Here is a 25541-nt window from a genome sequence, read left to right on the forward strand (position 1 = left end):
GTCGGAACATTGTCTGGAAGCCACTTTAAGGGAGTTTAGCAAGTCCGTTTGAGAGACCAGAAAAAAGTTCTGGGAGGTTAAGACAGTACTAGGTTCCAGTGGGACGGAAGTGTCAGCGAACATTCTAGAGAGGGCGTCAGCCTTCCCGTTCTTTGAGCCAGGTCTGTAAGTGATGTGGAAATTAAAACGAGTAAAGAAGAGGGCCCAACGGGCTTGTCTGGGTTTTAGGCGTTTGGCAGATCGTAGGTATTCCAAATTTTTATGGTCAGTGAAAATTAAAATGGGATGGAGAGCCCCCTCCAACAGGTATCTCCACTCTTCCAAAGCAAATTTAATGGCAAGCAGTTCTCGGTCCCCGACGTCGTAGTTCCTCTCTGGAGGGCTTAACTTTCGGGATGCATAGGCCATAGGGTGTAGTAGAGATTTAAGTCCTTGTCTCTGTGACAGGATAGCGCCAGTGGCCGTCTCAGAAGCATCAACCTCCAGAATGAAGGGCAGTGCTGGGTCTGGGTGCCGTAAAACAGGTGCGGAAGAGAACACTTTAAGCCTTGTAAATGCCTCCTGTGCTTTCTGGGACCAATGGAAACGACACCCCTGACGGGTCAATTCGGTAATAGGAGCCACGTTGGATGAGAAACCAACGATGAATCTCCGGTAAAAATTGGCGAAACCGATGAATCGTTTTATGTCTTTTTTATTGACCGGAGCTGGCCAGTCCTGGATTGCTTTAACTTTTTGCGGATCCATGGCAATCCCGTTGGTAGAGATGATGAACCCCAAAAATTGAACTGTTGTCTTTTCAAACTCGCATTTTTCGGCCTTGAGGTACAACTTATGCTCCCTGAGACTGGCCAGAACTTTGACGTGGCACCGGTGTAGTTCAAGAGAGGCAGAGAAAATGAGGATGTCGTCTAAATAGACAACCAGGAAGTCATCCAAGTATTGGCGGAAGATATCATTGACCAGGTGCTGGAACGTGGCGGGGGCATTGCCAAAAGGCATCACCAGATACTCGAAGTGCCCATCCCCAGCCCTGATCCGGATGAGGTTATAGGCCCCCTGAAGATCTAGTTTGGAGAAGACTTGGGCTGCACGGAAGTGCTGGAACAGTTCTGGGATGAGACGTAGCGGGGATCTGTTTTTAATAGTAATTTTATTTAATTCCCGGTAGTCGATGCAAGGCCTGAGGGAGCCATCCTTCTTAACAAAAAAGATCCCAGCCCCGGCTGGAGAAGAAGGACGAATGAACTTCTTTTCCAAGTTCTCATCGATATAAGCCTTGAGGGCTACTAATTCCGTCTCTGACAAGGGGAAGATACGACCGAATGGGATCTTGGAGCCGGGCAAAAGGTCGATAGGACCGTCGTATGGCCTGTGCGGGGGAAGGTGGTCAGCCTGCTGCTTGTCAAAGACGTCCTTAAACTCAGAGTAGGCAGAAGGGATGTGAAGGAGGTTGTCTGGTGCGGTAGTCAGGGTAGAACAAGAGGCCTTGGGAGGCAGGAGGCAGTGCTGGGAGCAATAGGAAGAAGAAAACTTGATTTCTTTTTTGCACCAATCTATACAGGGTTGGTGTACCTGCAGCCATGGAAGTCCCAAGATGATGGGGAACATTGGGGACGGTATGAGGTCCAGGCGGAGAAGCTCTTGATGTCCGGTATCAGAGACAGCAAAGATAGGTAGAGTTTCCTGGGTAACTAGTCCGGAACGGGGAAGGGAGCCGTCTGCCAAGCGGACCTGTAGATGGAAGTCCTTGGGGCGGCAGGGAACATGCAGCTTCTGGGCCAGGGCAGAAAGCAGCTGCACGCTCCGGAGTCAATTATGGCTGGCCCCTCCGAGAGCTGTAAGGAAAGAAAAAGAACAATATAAGTCTGTGGTAAGTTAGCGATGTGGTAACTGAGAGCGGGTGGCAGTTTCGACTTACTAGGTCTAACCGGACAGGAACAAAGGAAGTGGCCTGCTCCGCCACAGATTGGACTGGCGTCTTCGCTTTCTCTCCTCGGGGGTGAGAGGAGCCCGGACTAAGCCGAGCTGCATGGGCTCAGGGTCTGGAAGAGAAGAGACTGGCGAGACCGGGAGAGGCGGAGGAGCAGGAGGGAATCTTGGTGGAGTCCAGTTGGGACAGGTTGCCTGGAAGCTTTACACCTGTCGTTCCCGTAGGCGTCTGTCAAGCTGGGTGGCTGACTGAATCAAACCCTCCAATGAGGCAGGGGAATCGACTCTTGCCAACTTGTCCTTGAGGGACTCCGAAAGTCCTTGGCGGAATTGGTATTTTAGGGCCGCCTCATTCCACCCAGTGTCAGCAGACCATTTTCTGAACTCTGCAATGTAATCCTCCATGGGCCTCCTACCCTGGTTCAAGTTATGGAGCATAGCTTCCGCCGTGGCTGAGCGCAGGGGATCATCATAAAGTTTGGACATGTGTTCAAAAAAAGGAGTCCATAGTGTCCAGTTTCGGGCTTCTCTGCTCCAACAGGCTATGAGCCCAAGCTTGTGGTTCATCTGAAAGGAGCGAAATCATGAAGCCCACCTTCACGGCTTCGGAGCAGAAGGTTCTGGGTTGCAAGACCAGGTATAGTGAACAAGCATTTTTGAAGGTTCTAAACTTTTTGCGGTCACCTGCGAACCGCTCTGGTGTGGGTACACGAGGTTCTGGATGGGTCACGACCATTGCCGGCCCTGAGGAAGACTGGGAGGTGGATGCCCCCGTACCTGGAGTCGCGGGGGGGACCGAAGATCCAGGTGCGACGGTCAGCTGTTGGAGGCAGCTGTCCATCCCTCTTGTAACTTCTGAACTGCTTCGGTCAGCGCTGAGACTTGTTGACAAAGAGTCTCGAAAGGTGAGCGCGGCCTGTCGGCCTCAGACATCTGGCTGGTTTGTACTATCAAGGTATAACTTACCAAGGCCGAGATGCTGAGGGCGGCTCACCTTTGCGACCTGGCGCGATCCGCCCCCTGGGATTGGGACAGGGGGAAGGACGCACCGGTACCAGCAGCAAGGTGGAGGTCTGATGCGTAGAGCAGGAACTGGGTGGTGATAGCCCGCTGGGGACCGTTGATGATCAAGCAAAATAGAGCATAAAAAAAAAAAAAAAAAAAAAAAAAAGCAACTTTTGAGAATCGATCGACTATCAAAAATTTCAGCCATTCACCCCAGTTTAAGAACATATCATGTGCTTTGATCAACACAAGATCGGCAGTAAAACACCGATTAGAAATCCATGATTTCATACTACAATACGACTTAGACTGCCTCTTTATTACAGAAAGCTATCTCTCAGCCGACTGCAACACCATTCACGGAGAACTGGTGCCAGAAAACTATCGTATTATAACGGAAAACAGAATAGGGCAAAGATGAGGAGGCCTGGCGGTGATCCACAAGATTCACCTTGTAATCACTAAGCCAGTCCTTCAAAATCCTTTTCCATTCATGGAAACCCTTACTCTTCAACTGCAAACAAACCCCCAGGAGACTGTCCACATTCTTCTCTGCTATAGGCCACCCGGGCCAAAATCACAGCTTCTACCATCATTGACGGAGTTTATCTCCACTTATACCCTTAACAGCAAACACCTCCTGCTGCTCGGGGCTTCAATCTCTGGGCCAACTCCTCACAGGATCCCGTTGCCGACGCCTGTATCGATCACCTGGAAGGATTAGGGCTACAGCAACTTATATGTGGGCCCACACATGCTTCAGTTCACAGGCTCAACCTAATTTTCAGACAAAATCTGAAAATAAGCATTTTGGAAAATGAACCATTGCCATGGACAGATCACCATGCAATTAAATTCATAATTTCCAAAATTCCTCCATTGATAAAAAAACACCCAAGCCGGTGACAATACACTGGACTAGATCTCAGAAAAAGCTCCACTCGGAACTCTTCAAATCTACCTTGGGAAATGAAATAAAAACATAGAAGGGACAGATCACATGGAGTGGAGAGAAGTATGCTGCTCACCCCTGTATAGACAACAAAGAGGGTTTTCCCAAGTGGGGTTTTTTGGCAGCTCAATTAGAAAAAATGAGTTCAATGTAATAAAAAAAAAAGTATTTTATTCACATATAAAATGTCAAAGGGTAAAATTGGGTATGGGGTACATAATTAGTGGGAATGCTTTAATAAGCATTCCCAGTATTGATATTCGTTTTTGATTATTAGTGGGAATGCTTTAATAAGCATTCCCAGTATTGATATTCGTTTTTTATTATTAGTGGGAATGCTTTAATAAGCATTCCCAGTATTGATATTCGTTTTTTATTATTAGTGGGAATGCTTTAATAAGCATTCCCAGTATTGATATTCGTTTTTTATTATTATTATTCCGTACGTTTTTTGGCTCTGCGTAACTTCGGCATACTTTCAGCTATTGAGACCATTCAACTATTAAAATGTTCGTCTCGTTCAGCTAACGATGGGACTTCTTCAAGTCTTTTTGTACTATTTATACTTTTTAAAATATTAAGCTTTTAGACACTTTTTTTTAACATTGAAGTCAATGAGAACATCCTTTTTCCCTTTGAAATCACATGCCCTGCCAAAAGTTTCAGCTCCTTCATACTTTCACTTACAGACACCAAATAAACTTTAAAGCGGTCACAAAATATTCAGGTATCCAAACATGACTTTTCAGATTGATATCTTTTACGGTTTTTGTGAAAACGCAATTTACGTTTAGCGATTTTTTCAGAAAATGTAATCGGTTATAATGTAACCCTATGGAAGGGATTTAGAGTGTGTCATGTGACCTTTAGAGTGGAGATGATTGAAAAACAAGTTATCTTTAAAAAAAGGGGGAACAAATTGCTCTCACGCCCACAAGATCTACTTGTCATACACAATTTATATATCAAAACGTAGGTATGGTTGTCTGGTTTCAGGCAATGTTCTCAGTTTTGTGATACGTATTTTATTTTTAGTTCCAGGAGCTTCTAAAAGGACAAGAGGGACAAATAAACTCTCATTGACACTCATGTTAAAAAGACTTTAAAATGTTTCTGCAAAACACACAAAGACGCTCTTTTCTAAATCGCTGACATGCACAGATTTTTAAGTTTATCAACATAAATTTTATACCGATTTGTTCACAAAAGCCTTGTGTTTCAAACGGTGAAGTCGCTGTATCGATCGCATGTACGGTTGTGGATTTATTACGTTTTGTTTGAAGGCTTCGATAACTGATTTTGTGTGTGGATGAAAGCGTTTCTAATAGTATTTTGATTCCCTAAATAGCTTTCTTTACCTCAGTGCAGTCCTCCTCCCCCACCTCATGTGGAGAAAGCCTCTTGAGGGGGGAGGGGCGACCAGGCAAGTCAGGACACTCTCTATATTGCAGATAGAGAAAGGAGCTGTGTGATATTAGGCTTCATAAGTACTGAAGGAACACTGCTTGTATGTCCTAAAGATACTGTAGTGGTTATGGTGAATGGCTTTTGTGCGGGCTCAGCAATTCAGCATTCCCACTCGCATTTTCTTCAGGAAATGCATTGTCTAGTTCTTAATTTTAATTTTAATTTTATTATTCCGTACGTTTTTGGCTCTGCGTAACTTCTGCATACTTTCAGCTATTGAGACCATTCAACTTTTAAAATGTTCATCTCGTTCAGCTAACGATGGGACTTCAAGTTTTTTTGTACTATTTATACTTTTTAAAATATTAAGCTTTTAGACACTTTTTTTTAACATTGAAGTCAATGAGAACATCCTTTTTCCTGCTTCAAAACACACGTTCTGCCAAAAGTTTCAGCTCCTTCATACTTTCACTTACAGACACCAAACAAATTTTAAAGCGGTCACAAAATATTCAGCTATCCAAACATGACTTTTTAGATTGATATCTTTTACGGTTTTTGTGAAAACGCAATTTACGTTTAGTGATATTTTCAGAAAATGTAATCGGTTATAATGAATTCCTATGGAGCAAGTTTAGAGTGTGTCATGTGAACTTTAGAGTGCAGATCATTGAAAAAAAAATGATCTTTAAAAAAAAAGGGGAAACAAATTGCTCTCACGCCCACAAGATCTACTTGTCATACACAATTTATATATCAAAACGTAGCTATGCTTGTCTGGTTTCAGGCAATGTGATCAGTTTTGCGATAGGCATTTGACTTTTAGTTCCAGGAGCTTCTAAAGAACAAGCACCTCAAACTCCCTCCCATTGACCGTCATGTTAAAAAGTCTAAAAAATGTTTCTGCAAAACGCACAAAGACACTCTTTTCTAAATCGCTGACATGGCCACATTTTTAAGTTTATCAACATAAGTTTCATATCGATGAGTTCACAAGGGCCGTGTCTTTCAAACGGTGAAGTCGCTGTAACGATCGCATGTACGGTTGTGGATTTATTAAGTTTTGTTTGAAGGCGTATTTCACGTATTTGGTCTGTGAATTAAAAGGCGTTTGTAATGGAATTTCTTTCCATAAATAGCTTTCCTTACCTCAGTGCAATATTCCTCCTCACTGACCTGGGGGAGGGGGAGAAAACCTCTTGAGGGGGGAGGGGCGACCAGGAAGTCAGGATACTCTCTACTTTGCAGATAGAGAAAGGAGCTGTGTGTCCTAAAGATAGTGTAGTGGTTATGGTGAATGGCTTTGGTGCGGGCTCAGCAATTCAGCATTCCCACTCGCATTTTCCTCAGGGAATGCATTTTCTAGTTAGAACATGAGTTGCGGCATGGCACAAAATCACAATATATAAATTACATCTGATGTATGACAGTACACAACAAAACATTAGTACAGCTATTGTGTATAGACATGTAAAAACGATATTCTAACGCGTTTCAACCCTCAAAGGGTCTTCTTCAGAGGTTTTATTATGTAGTGACTGAAAGGGAATATGCCAAAAATTACAATAAATATTTCATATGTTTATAATCAGCCCATTTCACAGGATCACCCACCACTCTATTCATATAGAAATACCTTTCATGGAAAGGGTGGGGTGGGGGGGAGGAAAGAGAGGTGAAGACATAAAAACACAGCATTTTGTATGTACAAAAAAGAGAAAATTGAATCAATTTAATTACCGTTAGTGAGATGAAGGGTTGTTCTCATTGTAGTTTTGCTAAAACAGATAGGAGTGTCCAATGGCTCGAGGGTCGATCCAAATGTCAGAACTCATGCACCATTATCCACGCCGGTATCGGGATCCAGTGTGACACAAAAGGGGTCACCCCTATATGAGTGGAGCCCAAATGGAAAACAGGCCGACACGTGGGGGGAGGGAAGAGTAAGGAACCCAAAGGGAACCAAACAAAGGAGGAGAAAAAAGGTGAGAGCCTGCAATGGAATGATACACATTGAAAACAATGGCTCAGTAGGTAATTACATACAGCAGTAGTACCTTTTGGTCAAGGAGATGGAGGTACCTGGGGTGTGATCCCTGGGGGTATTGAATAGAGATAGTAAATGGGGATAGGGGTGACATAAACTTCCAAGTATGGCAGAATATTTAGAAAGTCCCACTCCAATAGGGTTAAAAGAAAAAGAAAAAAGGTTTGAACAGAAATATGGTTGAAAAGAAAAAGGGTTGGGAGAAAGGGGAGAGGAAGGGGAGAGGAAGGGGAGAGGAAGGGAGGGGGAAGGGCAAAAAGAAAAACCACAAGGACTGTGGTTGTGGTGTGTGTGTGTGTGTGAAAGGGAAAAAGGGGGATGTGAGTGGGTGAAGAAACCACAGGGGAAAGGGAATAGGGGGGAAAACTGAGTAAAGAGTGACACAAAAAAGGGGAGGGGGGGGAAAGAAAAACAGGGCGGAAAAAGGGGGGGATAAAGAGGGGAGTGATGAATGCCGTGCAGTGGGAAAGGGGCAGATGGGGTGTCAGGGAGAAAATGATGAAAAAGATGGGGAAAGTGGTGAAAGGAATGCTGTGAAATGAAAAAGCAGTGAAATTTGAAAGCAAAGAACAGAGGGGTGTGGGAGAGGTGGGAATGGTGGGGTAGTGAAATGGGACAAAAAAAAAAAAGGGAAAAAGCAAGAGTGGAGGAAAATGAAATAGTCGATAAGAAGGGGAACATACGAATAAATGTGGAAGTAGTGAAAAGGTGACCAATGGTAAGTGAATGTGTGAAAGGAGAAAAAATGTGGTGTGAAAGGTAGAGGAGGGAAAGGGGGGACAGAATGGTAGGGAATGGAACAGGAGTGGGAGAAGATCGATGAGGGGAAAGGTGGGGGAAGAGGGGAAGGGAAGTGGGATGGTGGGGTGAGCGGAGGCTTGCAGGGGAGTGAATAAGAGAATTAAAAAGAAATGTGATGGGAGCAAGATGGTAATAAAGTGGTAAAGAAAAAACAGGGCTTGGCAAGGGTGTAGATGGGGACTGGTAATGGGAAAAACCGTGCACAGAAATATTGCATTGGGATGACAGTTAGAGGGATTAAGGAAAGAGGAAATGCTGGAAAGGGGGGGGGGGGAATGAAAATTCCCTAATGGAAGAGACGGAGGAAGGACTATTACCTTCTTGGGCGCAATTGCTAAAAGTCTTTTAGGTTAAAACATCCAAAAGGGGGGACCATGCTTTTCGGTGAAAAGACCGCTGGTGTTAGAAAACATATCAGCTGTGCCCTCTGAAAAATTGGATGAAATAAATTGTAATACTCTATTTGCAAAAAGGAAGAACAATGAAACCCAAAAAGCATAGCATAGGTATTAATAAAAGCTTACCCTATTGCAGGGAGAAAAACAAAAGTAGCTGCTGTTCCCAGTGGTCAGCAAGGTCCACTGAGAATACAGCAGGGGGGCGGCACCTTTTAAAGCCATCTGGTTGACCTAATTAAGGGAGAATTTTAACTGATTAGACACCTCCAGGTTTGGTAATAAAGGGTATTCATCCCTCCACACCAGGCGATGACCAGTGGGGGCTCCCTCGTCCGCAGGGCGGGTGTGAAGGGTGGCCCCCTCGGCGTGTGAGAACGCACACAGCGTCGGCGATCACCGTCACTCCCGGTGCGTCATACATAACGGGATGACATCACTGCGCACGCGTGGACCAGCCGCGCATGCACAGCGTATGTCAAGACGTGCGGGAGAGATCAGACATGCCACCAGCAGGGGGAGACCGCAGTCTCCGCAGGGTGACAGTGCACTTGTCACCATGGGGCGGATCATGCTGAACGTACCAAGTACGTGTTAGTCTCACCCTGCTGGAAGGTAACACTGGGCCCGATGGCGCAGATGGACACACGGGGACCGAACAGGATCGCACCCCAGGGAGCCACAGAAGCAGCACCTAAATGGCAAAAACTAAAAAAAAAATAGTATTATTCTGAAAGGACATGACAGAGGCGTTTCAAATAGGGACTTCAAAGGGCAATTACACAGAAAATAGGTTGCACAACAAATCATGAGACATATTCATCACAACAATCTAAGTGAAATAACAGAAAAATGATAACAGTAAGAATTTAAACATGATATGCTACAGACTGGGCAGAGATTATTCATGCTCTAGTAAAGTCTGTATTCTCAGAGGACCTTGCTGACCACTGGGAACAGCAGCTACTTTTGTTTTTCTCCCTGCAATAGGGTAAGCTTTTATTAATACCTATGCTATGCTTTTTGGGTTTCATTGTTCTTCCTTTTTGCAAATAGAGTATTACAATTTATTTCATCCAATTTTTCAGAGGGCACAGCTGATATGTTTTCTAACACCAGCGGTCTTTTCACCGAAAAGCATGGTCCCCCCTTTTGGATGTTTTAACCTAAAAGACTTTTAGCAATTGTGCCCAAGAAGGTCCTTCCTCCTTCTCTTCCATTAGGGAATTTTCATTCCCCCCCCCCTTTCCAGCATTTCCTCTTTCCTTAATCCCTCTGTCATCCCAATGCAATATTTCTGTGCACGGTTTTTCCCATTACCAGTCCCCATCTACACCCCTGCCAAGCCCTGTTTTTTCTTTACCACTTTATTACCATCTTGCTCCCCATCACATTTCTTTTTAATTCTCTTATTCACTCCCCTGCAAGCCTCCGCTCATCCCACTTCCCTTCCCCTCTTCCCCCACCTTTCCCCTCATCGATCTTCTCCTACTCCTGTTCCATTACCTACCATTCTGTCCCCCCTTTCCCTCCTCTACCTTTCACACCACATTTTTTCTCCTTTCACACATTCACTTACCATTGGTCACCTTTTCACTACTTCCACATTTATTTGTATGTTCCCCTTTCTTAGCGACTATTTAATTTTTCCTCCACTCCCATTTTTTGTCCCTTTTCACTACCCCACCATTCCCACCTCTCCCACACCCCTCTGTTCTTTACTTTCACATTTCACTGCTTTTTCATTTTACAGCATTCCTTTCACCACTTTCCCCATCTTTTTCATAATTTTCTCCCTAACACCCCATCTGCCCCTTTCCCACTGCACGGCATTCATCACTCCCCTCTTTATTCCCCCCTTTTTCCGCCCTTTTTTTCTTTCCCCCTCCCCTTTTTTGTGTCACTCTTTACTCAGTTTTCCCCCCTATTCCCTTTCCCCTGTGGTTTCTTCACCCACTCACATCCCCCTTTTTCCCTTTCACACGCACACACCACAACTACAGTCCTTGTGGTTTTTCTTTTTGCCCTTCCCCCTCCTTTCCTCTCCCCTTCCTCCCAACCCTTTTTCTTTTCAACCCCATTTCTGTTCAAACCTTTTTTCCTTTTAACCCTTTTGGAGTGGGACTTTCTAAATATTCTGCCATACTTGGAAGTTTATGTCACCCCTATCCCCGTTTACTATCTCTATTCAATATCCCCAGGGATCACACCCCAGGCACCTCCATCTCCTTGACCAATAGGTACTACTGCTGTATGTAATTACCTACTGAGCCATTGTTTTCAATGTGTATCATTCCATTGCAGCCTCTCACCTTTTTTCTCCTCCTTTGTTTGGTTCCCTTTGGGTTCCTTACTCTTCCCTCCCCCCACGTGTCGGCCTGTTTTCCATTTGGGCTCCACTCATATAGGGGTGACCCCTTTTGTGTCACACTGGATCCCGATACCGGCGTGGATAATGGTGCATGAGTTCTGACATTTGGATCGACTCTCGAGCCATTGGACACTCCTATCTGTTTTAGCAAAACTACAATGAGAACAACCCTTCATCTCACTAACGGTAATTAAATTGATTCAATTTTCTCTTTTTTGTACATACAAAATGCTGTGTTTTTATGTCTTCACCTCTCTTTCCTCCCCCCCACCCCTCCCTTTCCATGAAAGGTATTTCTATATGAATAGAGTGGTGGGTGATCCTGTGAAATGGGCTGATTATAAACGTATGAAATATTTAATGTAATTTTTTGCATATTCCCTTTCAGTCACAACATAATAAAACCTCTGAAGAAGACCCTTTAAGGGTCGAAACGCGTTAGAATAGCGTTTTTACATGTCTATACACAATAGCTGTACTAATGTTTTGTTGTGTACTGTCATACATCAGATGTAATTTATATATTGTGATTTTGTGCCATGCCGCAACTCATGTTCTAATTATGTACCCCATACCCAATTTTTCCCTTTGACATTTTATATGTGAATAAAATACTCATTTTTTTATTACATTGAACTAATTTTTTCTAATTGAGCTGCCAAAAAACCCCACTTGGGAAAACCCTCTTTGTTATAAAATAAAAACAATCCATTCACATCAAACAGCCTCAGATACACTGGATGTCATAAATGCAGCCCTATTACAGTCAGCCGACTTAGTAGCACCGAAACGCAAAGCCTGCACCCAGAAAAACAAGTCCGGCTGGTTCAACAACCAGCTGTCGCTACTGAAGCAAGAGCACAGAAGGGCGGAAGCCGCCTGGAAAAGAAGCGCTTCAGAGGAAAACCTCGTCATCTATAATGCAATAACAAGAAAATACCATAAAGAAATCTTCAAAGCCAAGAAACATCATTTTTCTATGGCTATCAACAGCGTCCTAAACCGCCCCTGCGAACTCTTCAAGATGGTCACCCAGACCATGAATCCAGGATGTCTTAAAGCCCCCAATTCAAATACCCAAGAATTTTGCAATGAATTATCGGATTTCTTTATCAACAAAATTGAGAGAATCCGGGAAAGCATTCGGCAAAACAATACCCCCCTCAACCCCCCCCCCCTCAATCAACCACATAACACCCACAGAAACTTTCCACAATCAACAAAGTTCACTCTGGAACCCACTTCCATCGTTGCCACAAAAAATATCATCGGTACTTTGCGAAACAGCACAGCACCTAATATTATCCCCACTAAACTGCTGAAGAAATGTGCCGACATCCTGGCACCACCTATCACGCAGCTTATAAACTAGTCATTTAAGGAAGGCATAGTACCCTCCCTGCTGAAAGAGGGCACAATCCAGCCCATCTTGAAAAAACCTACCCTGGACCCCAAGGACCCAACTCACCGCCGTCCCATAACAGGCCTAAACGTTCTCTCCAAGGTAATGGAGAAAGTAGTGGTACAACAGCTGCAACAGCATCTAGATACCCATAATCTACTTGACCCATTTCAATCAGGTTTCCGTCCCGGACACGGGACGGAAACAGCATTACTCAAAATATGGGACGACGCTCGAGGCTGCAGACGAAGGAGAATATTGTCTCTTGGTTCTGCTGGACCTAAGCACAGCCTTTGACACGGTAGACCACAAACTTTTACTGATGCGGCTGGCTGAGGTAGCCAGAGTCGCAGAAGGTGATTTACCATGGTTTTCCTCCTTTCTGGAAAGCCGATCACAAACAGTGAAACTGGGACCTTTTACATCTGAAAAAGCGCACGGTATCATGTGGATCCCCCCTGTCACCGGTGCTTTTCAACATCTATCTTCGCCCTCTCTTTGAAATCATCAGTAGCAAAGAACTACTCTATCACTCATATGCAGACGACACGCAAAGGATCATCATCTCAGTTTAGAGAAATGTCTCTCTTTGATAGAAAACTGGATGACTAAGACTTATCTTAAACTCATCAGTTCCAAAACAGAACTTCTCCTGTTATACGCCAGTCGTAAGAGTCAACTGGCAACAACCTGGACACCTCCGCCCATTCTGGGCCAAATCATCACCCCTAGCTCCAAAGTCAAAAGTCTCGGGGTCATCTTCGACACCTACATGACAATGGATGCACAAATAGGGTCAGTAGTCAGCAGATCTCACCATCTGTTGCGCCTACTACGCAGACTTATTCCATTTATCCCCAAAGAAGACGTAGCAGTCGTGGTGGGAACAATTGTGAACTCCAGACTGGACTATGCAAATGCCCTTTACCTCGGACTCCCAAAGTACCAAATCTCTCGTCTGCAAGTCGTTCAGAATACGGCCGCCAGACTTGTGACTGGGAAAAAAACCATGGGAATCAATCTCACCTTTGTTGAGAACCCTTCACTGGTTGCCAGTAAAGGACAGAATTGCTTTTAAAGCACTATGTCTGACCCATAAGTGCATCCATGGGAAGGCTCCGCAATATCTTTGCAACAAGATAGAACCCCACAATTCCAATCGCTTTCTGCGATCCACCAACCAAAATCTGGTCAAGGTAGCCAGATACAAGTCCAAAGGAGAAAGAAGGTTTGCTTTCCAAGGTCCCAGACTATGGAACGCTTTACCAACCAGCATTCGGTTGGAAGAAAACCACCTGACCTTCAGAAAACAGATTAAAACTCTGCTCTTTTGATGTCAAGAGACAGGAACAACAAGCGCCCAGAGGCGATTTAGTTCGCATGTGCCGCGCTATATAAGTTTTTCATTCATTCAAGCAGGAAACAGTCCTGGAACAAGGCACTTCAAACAAGGGCAGGGCTGAAGGCTGATCCAAGAGACAAGCTGTAGTCAGGGGTTGGAGAAAGCAGGAAGTCCAAGGTTCAAGCCGGAGGTCAAGGGTTGGAGAGAGCAGGAAATCCAAAGTTCAAGCCAGGGGTCAATGGGTTAAAGAGAGCAGCAGTCCGGGACATCAGCCAAAGGTCAGGTGTTTCAGGTATCAAACAGGTATTTCAGCAGCAGGGTATCTCAGAAGCTGTTACAAACCAGCAACCTGAGAGGAGGAAGGGGCTGGTTTAAATAAGCCGCTCAGGCCTCCTATTGGCCGAGAGCGGAACGAGCCCATGCGCGCGCGCAATACAGGAGAGCGCAATAGCGCTGGCCTGCCACGCAGCTGAGGAATTTGGGGCTGAACAGAACTGGTGCCCTGACAGGCATGGACATCGGCGGGTCATGGCAACTATCGCGGCCGCCGGACCCGATGATTGGCTCCCGCTGTGTCCAATCACAGCGGGAGTGGCGTGCCCGCTAAAACGTACAGGAATGTTATTTTGCGCACCCGGGCCATCCTGTCGCAGTAAATGGACTTTGGGCGGTCCGGAAGCGGTTAAGTTATATAGTGTCACTCGACAGAATGCCAATTATCTCCCTTAGGCCCCGTACACACGAGAGGATCGATCCGCTGAAATGATATATTTTGGGCCGACCGATTTCCAGCGGATAAAAATTTCTTAGCATGCTAAAAAATCTATCCGCTGGAATCGGCTCCAGCGGATCGATCCGGTGGTCTGTACAGACTCACCGGATTGATCCGTCCGAACCCATCCCTCGCATGCGTCGTAATGATTCGACGCATGCGTCGATATCCTTATATGACAGCGTCGCGCACGTCGCCACGGACGGAATTCCGCGGGGATTTTGATCTCCTGGTTAGTAAAACCAGGAGATCAAAATCCGCCAGAGGATTTATCCGCGGACACGGTACGGAGGACCGTTTCCGTGGATAAATCCTCTCGTGTGTACCCGGCATAACTGTTTGCACTGGCAGTGGAGCCTTTGACCACCCTCATTCATAGATATTGTAGGATTTTGTAGAGGTCCATTAGAGGAGAAAATATCTCTGTATGCAGATGACACATTTTTATACCTGGGTGGTATCATAAAGACTATTAATATATTTGGTAAATTCTCTTGATTTACAATAACCTGGACTAAATCCCTTTTAATGCCCCTTGACTCACTGGTTGCTTCCTTCTCTGAGGCTGCCAGCCAAATCCTTAGTTTCTTCCCTTAAATATCTTGGTGTGGTGGTGTCTCCAAAACACTCTAGCTACCTTCAGCTGAACTTAAATCCTTTGCTGGATAGACAATGATTAAAAAGCCAAACGCTGGTGTAAATTGTCTCTCTCTGTAGTAGGGCAAGTTAATTTAATAAAAATGACCTGGGCCCCACAGATAATATATAAAAAAAAAAAAATAAAAAAAAAGAAAATGTATAACTCCCCGATTTGGATCTCCGAAAAAATGTACCTACTCTGTGCAAGGATTTTGCACGAGTAGTCTCAAAACCTCCTCTTCTGTGGTCCCCTGCCAGCACCCTTGGCTTCTTCTTTTCTCCATGTGCCACCATGGGAAGCCACTTTCTTGGGTAACACATGTGTGGGCTCACCCCCGAGCCGGGCTGTGTGCAAAAAATGCATTAAAGTGGTTGTAAACCTCAGACATGAGATATAAACAAAGCACATATCTCTATAGTGTGTACATATCTCAATTAAGAGCACTAAGTGTCATTTCTGCCTGCTGCTTTGTTTCTCTGCTATCAGCATGAATCACTGCTGACAAGTTTTCCTGACACCAAGAGAAATAAGTTGACAGGGGAGGGACCTCCAGTACACAGCTTGTAATTGAGAGTCTCAGCTCTGTTCCTGAAATCTATGTGAAGTGGGGTGTGTCACTTCCCTCCAATCAGCTCTAATGCCTCATACACACGATTGTTTTTCACAACGAGAAAACTGCCATGTTTGCTTTTGGTTGGGAAAACCGTCCGTGTGTATGCTCCATAGCAGTTTTCTCAACAGGAAAACTGCGAGCAAAAAAAATGAGAACTTGTTCTTTTTTCCCGCCGCGATTCTCTGCGTTTTTTTGCCTGGCAGTTTTCCTATGGGAAACACTGCAGTGGAGCATACACACGGCTGGTTTCCCGACCAAAGCGGTCATGGCATTTTTCGGGGAAAAGCAACCAAACAGGTTCTCGGTTTTCCCGGCGGACTTTTGGATTGCCATATATTATATATATGTATGAATAGATGGATTAAACTGTTTATGATGGACATTGTTTACTCACAGCTAATAAGAAATATTAAATATTATCTTCTTCTCTGTATAAAAACACTGTACCTTAGGTCTTACGATTTTATTTTAAAAGACTCCTTTGTGGTTTCTAATAGTAATTTGGTTTACAGAAAGAAATATGATACACACTTTCTAATTAAAAAAGAAGACTAGAAGGCCTTCAGAGCTCCTGGGCATTTTTTGAATGCCACAACGGTTACCTAATTCAAACAATAACAAATAAACAGTATAATCAGACATATATAAACATGTGTCTACTTGGAAGTAGTAATATTTTCTCAAACCAATTGAAAGAGGAGCTCTCTTCAAGGTGTAATTAATTGCAGAATTTTCACATATGGGCTACATATACAACATACTGTATAATTTCATTTAAAACAGATATTTTGAGCCGACTTACTAACCACAGCAAGCAATATATAAACAATAAAACATCTTGTCACTGATGGTTAATGTTGTTTAGTACTCTAAATAAAAAGAGAAACCACTTATCAATAATGAAAATATAGTCTATATGAAGACTAACATACAGCTATATGTAAATACAAAGGGCCAAGTGTATAACACTGAGTAGAATTTATGGTCTCAGGTCACATGGACCAATTACATTAATTCTTTGAATTCTCCCATGGTATTCTCCAATGCAGGTTTGAATTTACTTGGTTGCTATGATTAGCCTCAAATCATCTTTGCTACTAAGGGCCAGTTCATACATTGCATTTCTGCATAAAAAATGCATGGAAAGTAGGTTATATGGTTTTTAATGTCATAGTTCACACCAGTGCTTGCAGTTACAGTGCGTTCTAGTTCCAGGAAAAAAGTAGAAGATGCTGTCTTTTTCCTGCACCAGACTGTACTGGAACACTGTAAAATGCATAAAAAAAATGCACTGGAACGCACCGAAACACACCAAAAATGCACTTGAACACGTCTTTATTTAAGGTTAAGAAAAAAGGAGGGGGAAAATGCACTGGACTGCATCAAAACGCACCAAAAACACATCAAAAATGCATTAAAACTCATCAAAAAAGCACCAAAAACGCACAAGCATCTGGAACGCATTCGGACTGTGTTTCTATGGTGTGAACTTGCCCTAACAGTTTTATAGATCAGGCCTAAAATTTCAAGATCCTCAAAATACTGTGCTGGACAAAGCTTACTAGAACACTTTAAAACATTTATACCAGCTAATAAACTATAGTGTGGAATGCCATATGCTGTAAGTATATAATTATATAATCCATTGAAACAGACACTTAACAAGACAAAAAAAGCACATTTCCCTAAAGGATACCATAAGGTTCTTTCAGCATCTAATAAATATGCCATATACAAAAACTATTTTGAGCATGCTTCCATCCTCTCTGGCAAAATCATTAATTGTCTCTTTTGCTATGGCTGCCTAAAACACTGCTAAATGTGTATTTAGTGCGGTATGTAGTGGATTCAGATATTGCAACTCTGCCTACAAATTTGTAAGATGGATACCTATGCATTTTAAACCATCTTCTGAGAAACATATTATTTTTCTGGTCATAATCTGGTTACTGGTCAGTAGCATTGGGGCAATTACACATGAGAGTTTGCTGTTCCCTTATCATGTGACCAACATCATCCCTTTCTCAAATCAGTAGGGCAAAACGGATTCAGCCCAAAACCAGCTTACTGAGAAACAATAATCGTGTACCTTTACCAATAAACACAGCTACTGCAGTTGCCTTCATTTCTGGGATCCACACTAACTGCAGACATTTTATTAAATACCCAGTGCTACATATCCATCTTATAAACCAACACCAAGAAGCAGATATCATTTTTACTTAGCATTTACATGGTTGCACCAAACCATTACCAATTAATTTATAAAACGTCTTTCGTGCTTCAAAAGAACATTGTTAAAAAATAACTTATGAAACATTAAATAGTGGGTAATCACACAAAACATGTGTAATATACATATTGTTCACAAACGCCACGATAACAAATTAAATATAAAAGATTTGATGTGCAAAACAACCTACACAAATCCTGCCTTGACATTGCAAAATATTTTATAAACACCAAATCAGTCGAAAGTAATAATTATGTATTTTAATCTTAATTTGTTTATCCTAAAATCAGCCATTTTAAATTACCCAATTAACCCTGTACAGCTCACATCCTTGTCTCCTTGCTCCATTTTCCTATTTATGTTCTCAATAAATTATAAGAGAAAACATACATGTCATAAGTTTTGCTTTAATTTTGCTTTAATCGCCATAATATACTCACCATGTCCTCCTCTTGTTAAGAATGGAGTCCTATTAATGGCGATGGGGACTGTTCCATGCTTGTTATGGAAATGGTGCACATGGTGAGTAGTACTGAGGCTGGATGATACCCGTGCTGTGTCTGAGACCCTGGTCAGCGTCAGAAGGCCAAGTGACATAAGGGTCCAAACCCAATGGCCAAATCTGGCCATGACCCCCAGGGGGCTGCCAGATGCACCACTGGGGGCCAGCCAAAAGGGCAAACACAAGCCTCTGGTTTCCAAAATCAGTATGTCATGCTGACCCCCAATGCCTGTCTCATATTCCCCCTTTAATTCCTTAGTGGGGAAGAACTACTCTTCTGTCTGGAAAGAAGATGAAGGGTATTACATTTGTGGGCTTCAACCTCCTCCAGCATCCATTGATCCCCAACAACATCCAGACTAAGAAAACAAAGCCAAGGTGAAAAAATATATCGATATATATGAAGAGCCTTTCTAACAGGGGGAATAACCCCCTTCTAAAGGCTCTTCCAAAAATAATCAGTCTTTCTCTTTTCTGTTAATCCGTTTTAAAAAAAAAAAAAAGAAAAAAAGAAAAAAGACAAAGCAAATGATTAAATAAATGGCTTGCTTAATTTCATAAAGCCTTCATTGTAGATACATCTCACCCTGTGAATCTTTAGAGCATTCACCATCATGAACAGCTGAAGAGAGAAATGGAGGAGGAAAAGAGGATTGTGGCATAGGGGAAAAAACTGATTCACCACACAAATATTCCTTTTCAGATGATGCTGTCTTCAGAGATGATCTGTTATCTTTCCTCACCTTTAGCCCAAAATGCATACTATCCAAGCATTATATGTATTTTCCCCAAAAAATGGAAAAGAAAAGCCGATAATATAAAAACAAAATAAGAATAATCAACAGCAGTGGAAAGAGAGAAGGAGAGAGAAATCTGCCTGTGTGTGCTGCAGAGAGAAAGAGGAAGGAGGGTGGGAGGAAAGAAGGGGGAGGGGGAGAGATGAGAAGAGAGAAAGGTGGGGGGAGAGAGAAATACAGGGAAAGAGAGAAGCACAGATAGTAAGGACTGAGAGGATGTGCTTTAAAGGTGAACACAGGCATGTGACAGTAAAAAAAATAACGGTTGGTGTTTTAAAAAGTGACAAAGACAAGAGTCACAGGGTGAAAAAGAGATGGCACTAACCCAAACAGAGTGGGAGATCAATAAGAAAATGCACAGAGGTAAAGTAAACAGAAGCAGACCGATAGGCAGGTATTCACAGAGAATATAGAAACAGGAGATGATGTAGGAACAGAGGAGGGAGGGAGAACAGGTGGAGGATGCAGCTCGAAGCAAGATGGCAAAAGAGCTACACAGCAAACGAAGGTATAGAGGAAATAAAACAAGTAATCTAAAAGAAGCTAAGCATATACAACTGTGATGGAGGATACTGAGAGATGATATGAGGCTAAAAAAGGTGAGCTAATTCAAATATTCCAGGATGGAAATTACCAAAATCCTAAAATTAGAGAAAAAACATGTGGGATCAGATGGAAAACTGTACAGTTATAAAGAGAAAAAAGGCAACCCTAATAACAAGCAAATCAGAAAGAAAATAGAAGATTTTTTTTTGTTTCATACTTTTCAAATCTTGTGGCAGAATTTGGTAACACAGATTGTTATTTTTTTTTTTTTTTTTTTTTCAAATTACATGTAATTAGCTGGGGGTACCCTGAGAAAAATACAAGGCACAATAATAGATGAACAGTCAGAAGCCCCAAGAAGGAGACCAGAGATAAGAAATAGAGATAAATCTAGAGACTGATAATAACAGAGTGATACATGTATTATCAGATTCCAACACTGCACATTTTCATTTGGGAGACATTAAATAATGCAGTGAGGGGAGGTTAACACCTGTGATCCTTCACACTAATACCCTCGTCCAACAAGAAATAGCTTCCTCCCACGCACCCCTCCTAATGATCCACCCTTTCAAAAATATAGAAATAAGTTTGACGATTGAGAGGTGGATGCTAGAAAAAAAACAATGCTGGACAAAGCTAAGAAGCAAGCTGCAACATAACAATTGTGGACTAATTTCACAGGGATGAAAACAAGACTGAAAAATGTATAATTAAAGATAGAAGAGATGAGCAGAATACGGTCAAATCAAATGATATTACCTTCAGTAAATATGGAGGGTGGGTGCGCTACTTATAGACTCTGATCTCCCTTGGGGATGATCGAGTGCTTTTTTCGTTAGTCACTGGTATATGCCGTTATCTTGAGTGGGTATCCATGGGGAATTCTTTGGGTAGGTCCACCTACTATTAGGGGACCTGTGTTTTTATGCCTTACATACGTGTGTTCTTTTTGATACTTATTCTAATAAATTTGTAGTTAACTCTTCAGGGTGTGCAGCAGTCTATTTTTCTTTTTTGTTTTATATTTTTTTGCTATATTGTATATTGGATTGCACCCCCCGACAATATCGGTGAGTACTACATTACCTATTATTAGGTGGGAATCCCATACTCTCTCTTTTTCTACCTTCAGTAAATAGAGGTCTAAAAATACACACACTGACATATAGATAATGGGCTAGAATAGAATGGTCTATCTGTCCGCCCGGCGTAACGTATCTAGGGCGCAAGTTCTGTATTCAGAAACAACTTGCCCCCTTAGTTACGGCGGCGTAACGTATCTGTGTCGGCTTAAGCCCGCCTAATTCAAATGTGGATGATGTGGGCGTGTTTTATGCATATTAACTGTGACCCAGCGTATTTGACGTTCTTTACGAACTGCGCATGCGCCGTTTGTGAAAAAATCCCAGTGCGCATGCTCGAAATTCCGCCGCAAATCGTCATTGCTTTCGACGTGAACGTAAATTACGTCCAGCCCTATTCGCGAACGATTTACGCAAACGACGTAAAATTTTCAAAACTCGACGCGGGAACGACAGCCATACTTAACATAGGATACGCCTCATATAGCAGGGGTAACTATACGCCGAAAAAAGCCTAACGTAAACAACGTAAAAAAATGCGCCAGACGGACGTACATTTCTGAATCAGCGTATCTAGCTCATTTGCATATTCCTCGAGTAAATCTATGGAAGCGCCACCTAGCAGCCAGCGTAAATATGCAGCCTAAGATACGACAGTGTAAAACACTTACACCGGTCGGATCTTAGGGAAATCTATGCGTAACTGATTCTATGAATCAGGTGCATAGATACGACCAGCCGGACTCAGAGATACGACGGCGTATCTGGAGATACGCCGTCGTATCTTCTCTCTGAATCTAGCCCAATATGTCAGAATGCAGGAGTTAAAATGGACATTTCTGTTGTATACTGGTGGAAACAAACAACATAATGAGAGTTAAACCTGAAAAGGTTTAGGATCAGTAAAGATCAGAAACAGGTAACCTACCATCTTGGTAGGTTTTACAGTGGCAAAGGATTAGGGAACTAACAGACTTAAGCCTAGAACACACAGCTTCCAAAACTATGGAGAGTGCGGACTAGCCGTGCGGTGGGTCCTTGATGACATACAGCCCAATGGTGCTCATACTTATAGCCTCTCTGGGTCCTTTGTAATAAAGGACCACAGGGGTCTGGTAAGCAGAACTTTTTAGCATTCGGTGGTGGATATCACTTATTCGGTTCTATTTCCTACTCCTAAAGAGTCTGGATCTTATTAATCAAGGATTTGTGCACGGGGGGATTTACACTTATTGAACTTATCTATTATATTTCAGTGGACGGTTTAAGGATCACTAATTATGAACTATTAAGGATTTCATTAATGAACAATTTTTGTGATTCATTTTGCAAATTTTTATCCACACTTTTCCATTATTCAACATTTGGAAGTTTAATCAATTCTATTTTCACTTTATTAGGTAGATTCAGGTAGATTGGCGCATATTTGGGCCGGCGTAACGCAACGTATTTGTGCTACGCCGGCATAAGACGGAGAGCAAAGTTGATGATTCACAAAGCACTTGCTCGCCAATGTGCGCAGGCGAACCTAAAATTGGAGGCTTAAGCCGGTTTAAGTGGAAGTGGGTGTGAACTTATGCAAATGATTGTCTGAGCGTGGTGCAGTGGCTTACGCCCGGCCTAACTTCAACGGAGCATGCGCAGTGATGTCTAAGCCGGAGCGCTTTCTTGTGCGCATGCGCGCATCTAGGTCGGCCGAACTTCCCGTTGTACGCCGGCCTATTGGCTTGCGTCGAGCGCATAAATACGCCCAGACATGCGTCCGTCCGACGCAAAATTACATCCTGCTTTCCCCCCCTGAGCAAGGTAATTTTCCCCCCGGCTTGTTTCTTTTTTCTGTATGATGGCTGCTCCCGTCAGCAAGAGAACACATTTTTTTACTGCCCAGGAGAGGGCTATCATCATCTCTGGGATGGAGGAGTTTGATGAGTTCCTCCATGGTCCGGAAAGTAGAAATACCACCCGTGCCAGGAAGCAGGAGATCCTGGACACCATAGCCTCTCGGGTTCATATGGGAGTGGGAGAGGGACCTTCAGCACGTCTTTACCAAGCCCCAGCTGGACCACCTGTATAGACTCACACATTCGAGCACGGTCGATACGAGAATGCAGTAGAATAGCTATAAGGTCCTAACCAGATGGTATAATGTAGCCTCCAAACTTACTAAGATATATCCTTCTCTACCAGACGTATGCTGGAGAGATTGTGGCCACAGGGGCACTTTCTTCCACATTTGGTGGGAATGCCCCAAACTACGACCCTTTTGGCAGGATGTACATGCCCAGATTAAGCTTATTCTAGACTTAGAACTCCCGGATTCCCCATTGGAGTCTCTGCTACACTTCCCCACTGTTCCTGTCAGCCAGTATCGCAAGTCTACACTGCCTCATTTGCTCAATGCGGCCTGTCGATTGATTCCGATCCATTGGAAGATGCAACAGGTACCAACTCGTACTAAATGGGTGGCATTGGTGAATAAAATTATGGCTGCTGAGAAGTGGATGGCGCAGTGTAAGGACAAATATGACAAATTCTACTCCATTTGGGCCACTTGGATACACTATGCAGGCCCGGATGGGCTGCTTGCACCGAGGACCTCTCAGGCTGTGACCTCCTCTGGTGAGGGGGCCAGATAGTGGAGGACCTGAGACGCTGGAGGTTCAGAGGCAAAGGAGCGGTAGAGCCTATGCAGGTTTGCTACAGTTTTTAAATTTTGTAGTGCAAATAGCAGATGTTACTCTCCCCCCCCCCTTTTTTTTCTCTCCCCCCCAATGTATTGTTTTTGTACTATTTCACTATTTAATTATTTCGTTTTTTATCCCTCCTTCATCTAAGTTTTCCCTTCTCTACTCCCTCATTATCTGTGGGTCTGATACCCAGAGGTATGATTTGATTCCAAAGGTTGTTTTGAGGCATTTACCCTCCACAGGGGTGTGCCGGACAGGGATGACAGGGGTGACCTACTACTGAGCGAATTTATAACATGGTTGCAATATATTGTTAATCATTCCCCCGGATGTGTCCCCCGAGATAGGTACACCCCTGGATTGTTACAACCCCTATGTTGAACACATGTACCCGGTACACGGCCCGATATGTTATGCCATGTAATGTCTTTCTCTTCCTTTTTCTGAGCCATGTTGGCTGACAGTATGCCTGTTCTGATGGCCCGTACAGACGGTCGTTTTTTGTGATGAAAAAAAAACGACGTTTTGAATCATGAAATAAAACGACTTTTTTGAAACGTAATTTTCAAAAACGACGTTGCCTACACACCATCGTTTTTTCAAAATGCTCTAGCAAAGCGCGGTTACGTTCAGCACTCTTTTCCATTGAAGCTAGCTTCATAACTTGCTTCTGAGCATGCGCGGGTTTAAAAACTTCGTTTTGAAACGTCGTTTTGCCCACACACTATGGGCATTTTCATTGACACAAAAAACAACGTTTTGAAAAACGACACAAAAAAATCGAGCATGTTCGAATTTTTTTTTTGTCGTTTTTCAGAAGACCTAAAACGACGTTTTCCCCACACACGGTCATTTTAATTGACGTTTTCAAAAACGTCGTTTTTTTTTCATCACAAAAAACGACCGTCTGTATGCGGCATTAGAAAACTCTCAAAATAAAGATAACATAAAAATAAAAAAATCCTTGTACTGAATCGATTTATAGAACAACTTCAATACAAACTTACAGACAGATCATAATTTTGATTAATCTATGGTCGGCCTAGGCCTTTTGATTGATGAGGTGAAAAAGTTGTTTGGTTTAAAAAAAAAATTATGTAGTACAATTAGGATTTGCAGAACAGTACTTTTCAGCACCATAAATTGGAAACAGAAATGTAAAATGTAAAGGATTTGGCACGTGGTATTACATATTTACATTTACATAAAAAAATGTGTTCATTCAGGTGGAGTTCAAAACACCCTTAAAAAGTCTGGTCCAATTCTCTGCAGCGCTAAGTGCTTACACTTTATCCCTGCAGATTTTTTTATGGTCTCTTCAAAGTGAGCAGCAACTGTCAGCTGAGATTCCTAAATAGACTATTTATGTAAGATGTATACAAGGTGATCATACCCACCCATAATCACCTGTTCACACTATTATAGTTCATTATGCAATGTGTTAAAGCGAAGCTCCACCCTATAGTGGATCTTCCGCTCATCGGAACCCTCGCCCCTCCAGTGTCACATTTGACACCTTTCAAGGGGGTGCAGATACCTGTCAAAGACAGATATTTGCACCCATTTCCGGGAGTCCTCTCTGCGGGGACTCTGCGGGGAGTACGTCACTTCCCGCCCCCACCAGCTGTGTTTTGGGAAACACTTGGCTCCCAGAACACAACAGGGACCAGTCAGGACGGCACTGCGTGACTCTCGCGAATGCGCCGTAGGGAATCGGACAGTGAAGCCGGAGCTCTTCACTTCCCGATTCCCTCACCGAGGATGGCGGTGGGGGCATAAGAGTATTGAGCGATCACTCATCCTCTGCTGCTGACGTCCTCTGCTGCCGACTTACCTGTCCTGGACTCCAGGACAGGTAAGTGCCCTAACATTAAAAGTCAGCAGCTGCAGTATTTGTAGCTGCTGGCTTTTAATATTTTTTTTCCGGCGGAGATCCGCTTTAACAAACATTGCGTTAAAGGGGTTGTAAAGGTAATTTTTTTCCCCCTAAATAGCTTCCTTTACCTTAGTGC

At 43.2% G+C, this 25541-nt stretch overlaps 1 protein-coding gene across 16 annotated transcripts in view; it reads right to left on the reverse strand.

Moving 5' to 3' along the window:
• Nucleotides 1–25541, reverse strand: part of NRXN2 (neurexin 2) — a 2907124-nt gene that overhangs the window by 675169 nt on the left and 2206414 nt on the right. For 3 of the 16 annotated variants that reach the window (XM_040327840.1, XM_040327838.1, XM_040327837.1), the window contains exon 1: nucleotides 18353–19270. The exons of the other annotated variants lie outside the window; for them this stretch is intronic. In XM_040327840.1, the coding sequence (XP_040183774.1) occupies nucleotides 18353–18542 (190 nt within the window). In that variant the 5' untranslated portion in view covers nucleotides 18543–19270. Of the gene's footprint in view, nucleotides 1–18352; nucleotides 19271–25541 lie in introns of those variants that run through there. 16 annotated transcript variants of the gene reach the window in all.

Source organism: Rana temporaria, chromosome 11, assembly GCF_905171775.1.
Source record: "Rana temporaria chromosome 11, aRanTem1.1, whole genome shotgun sequence".
Lineage (NCBI taxonomy): Eukaryota > Metazoa > Chordata > Amphibia > Anura > Ranidae > Rana > Rana temporaria.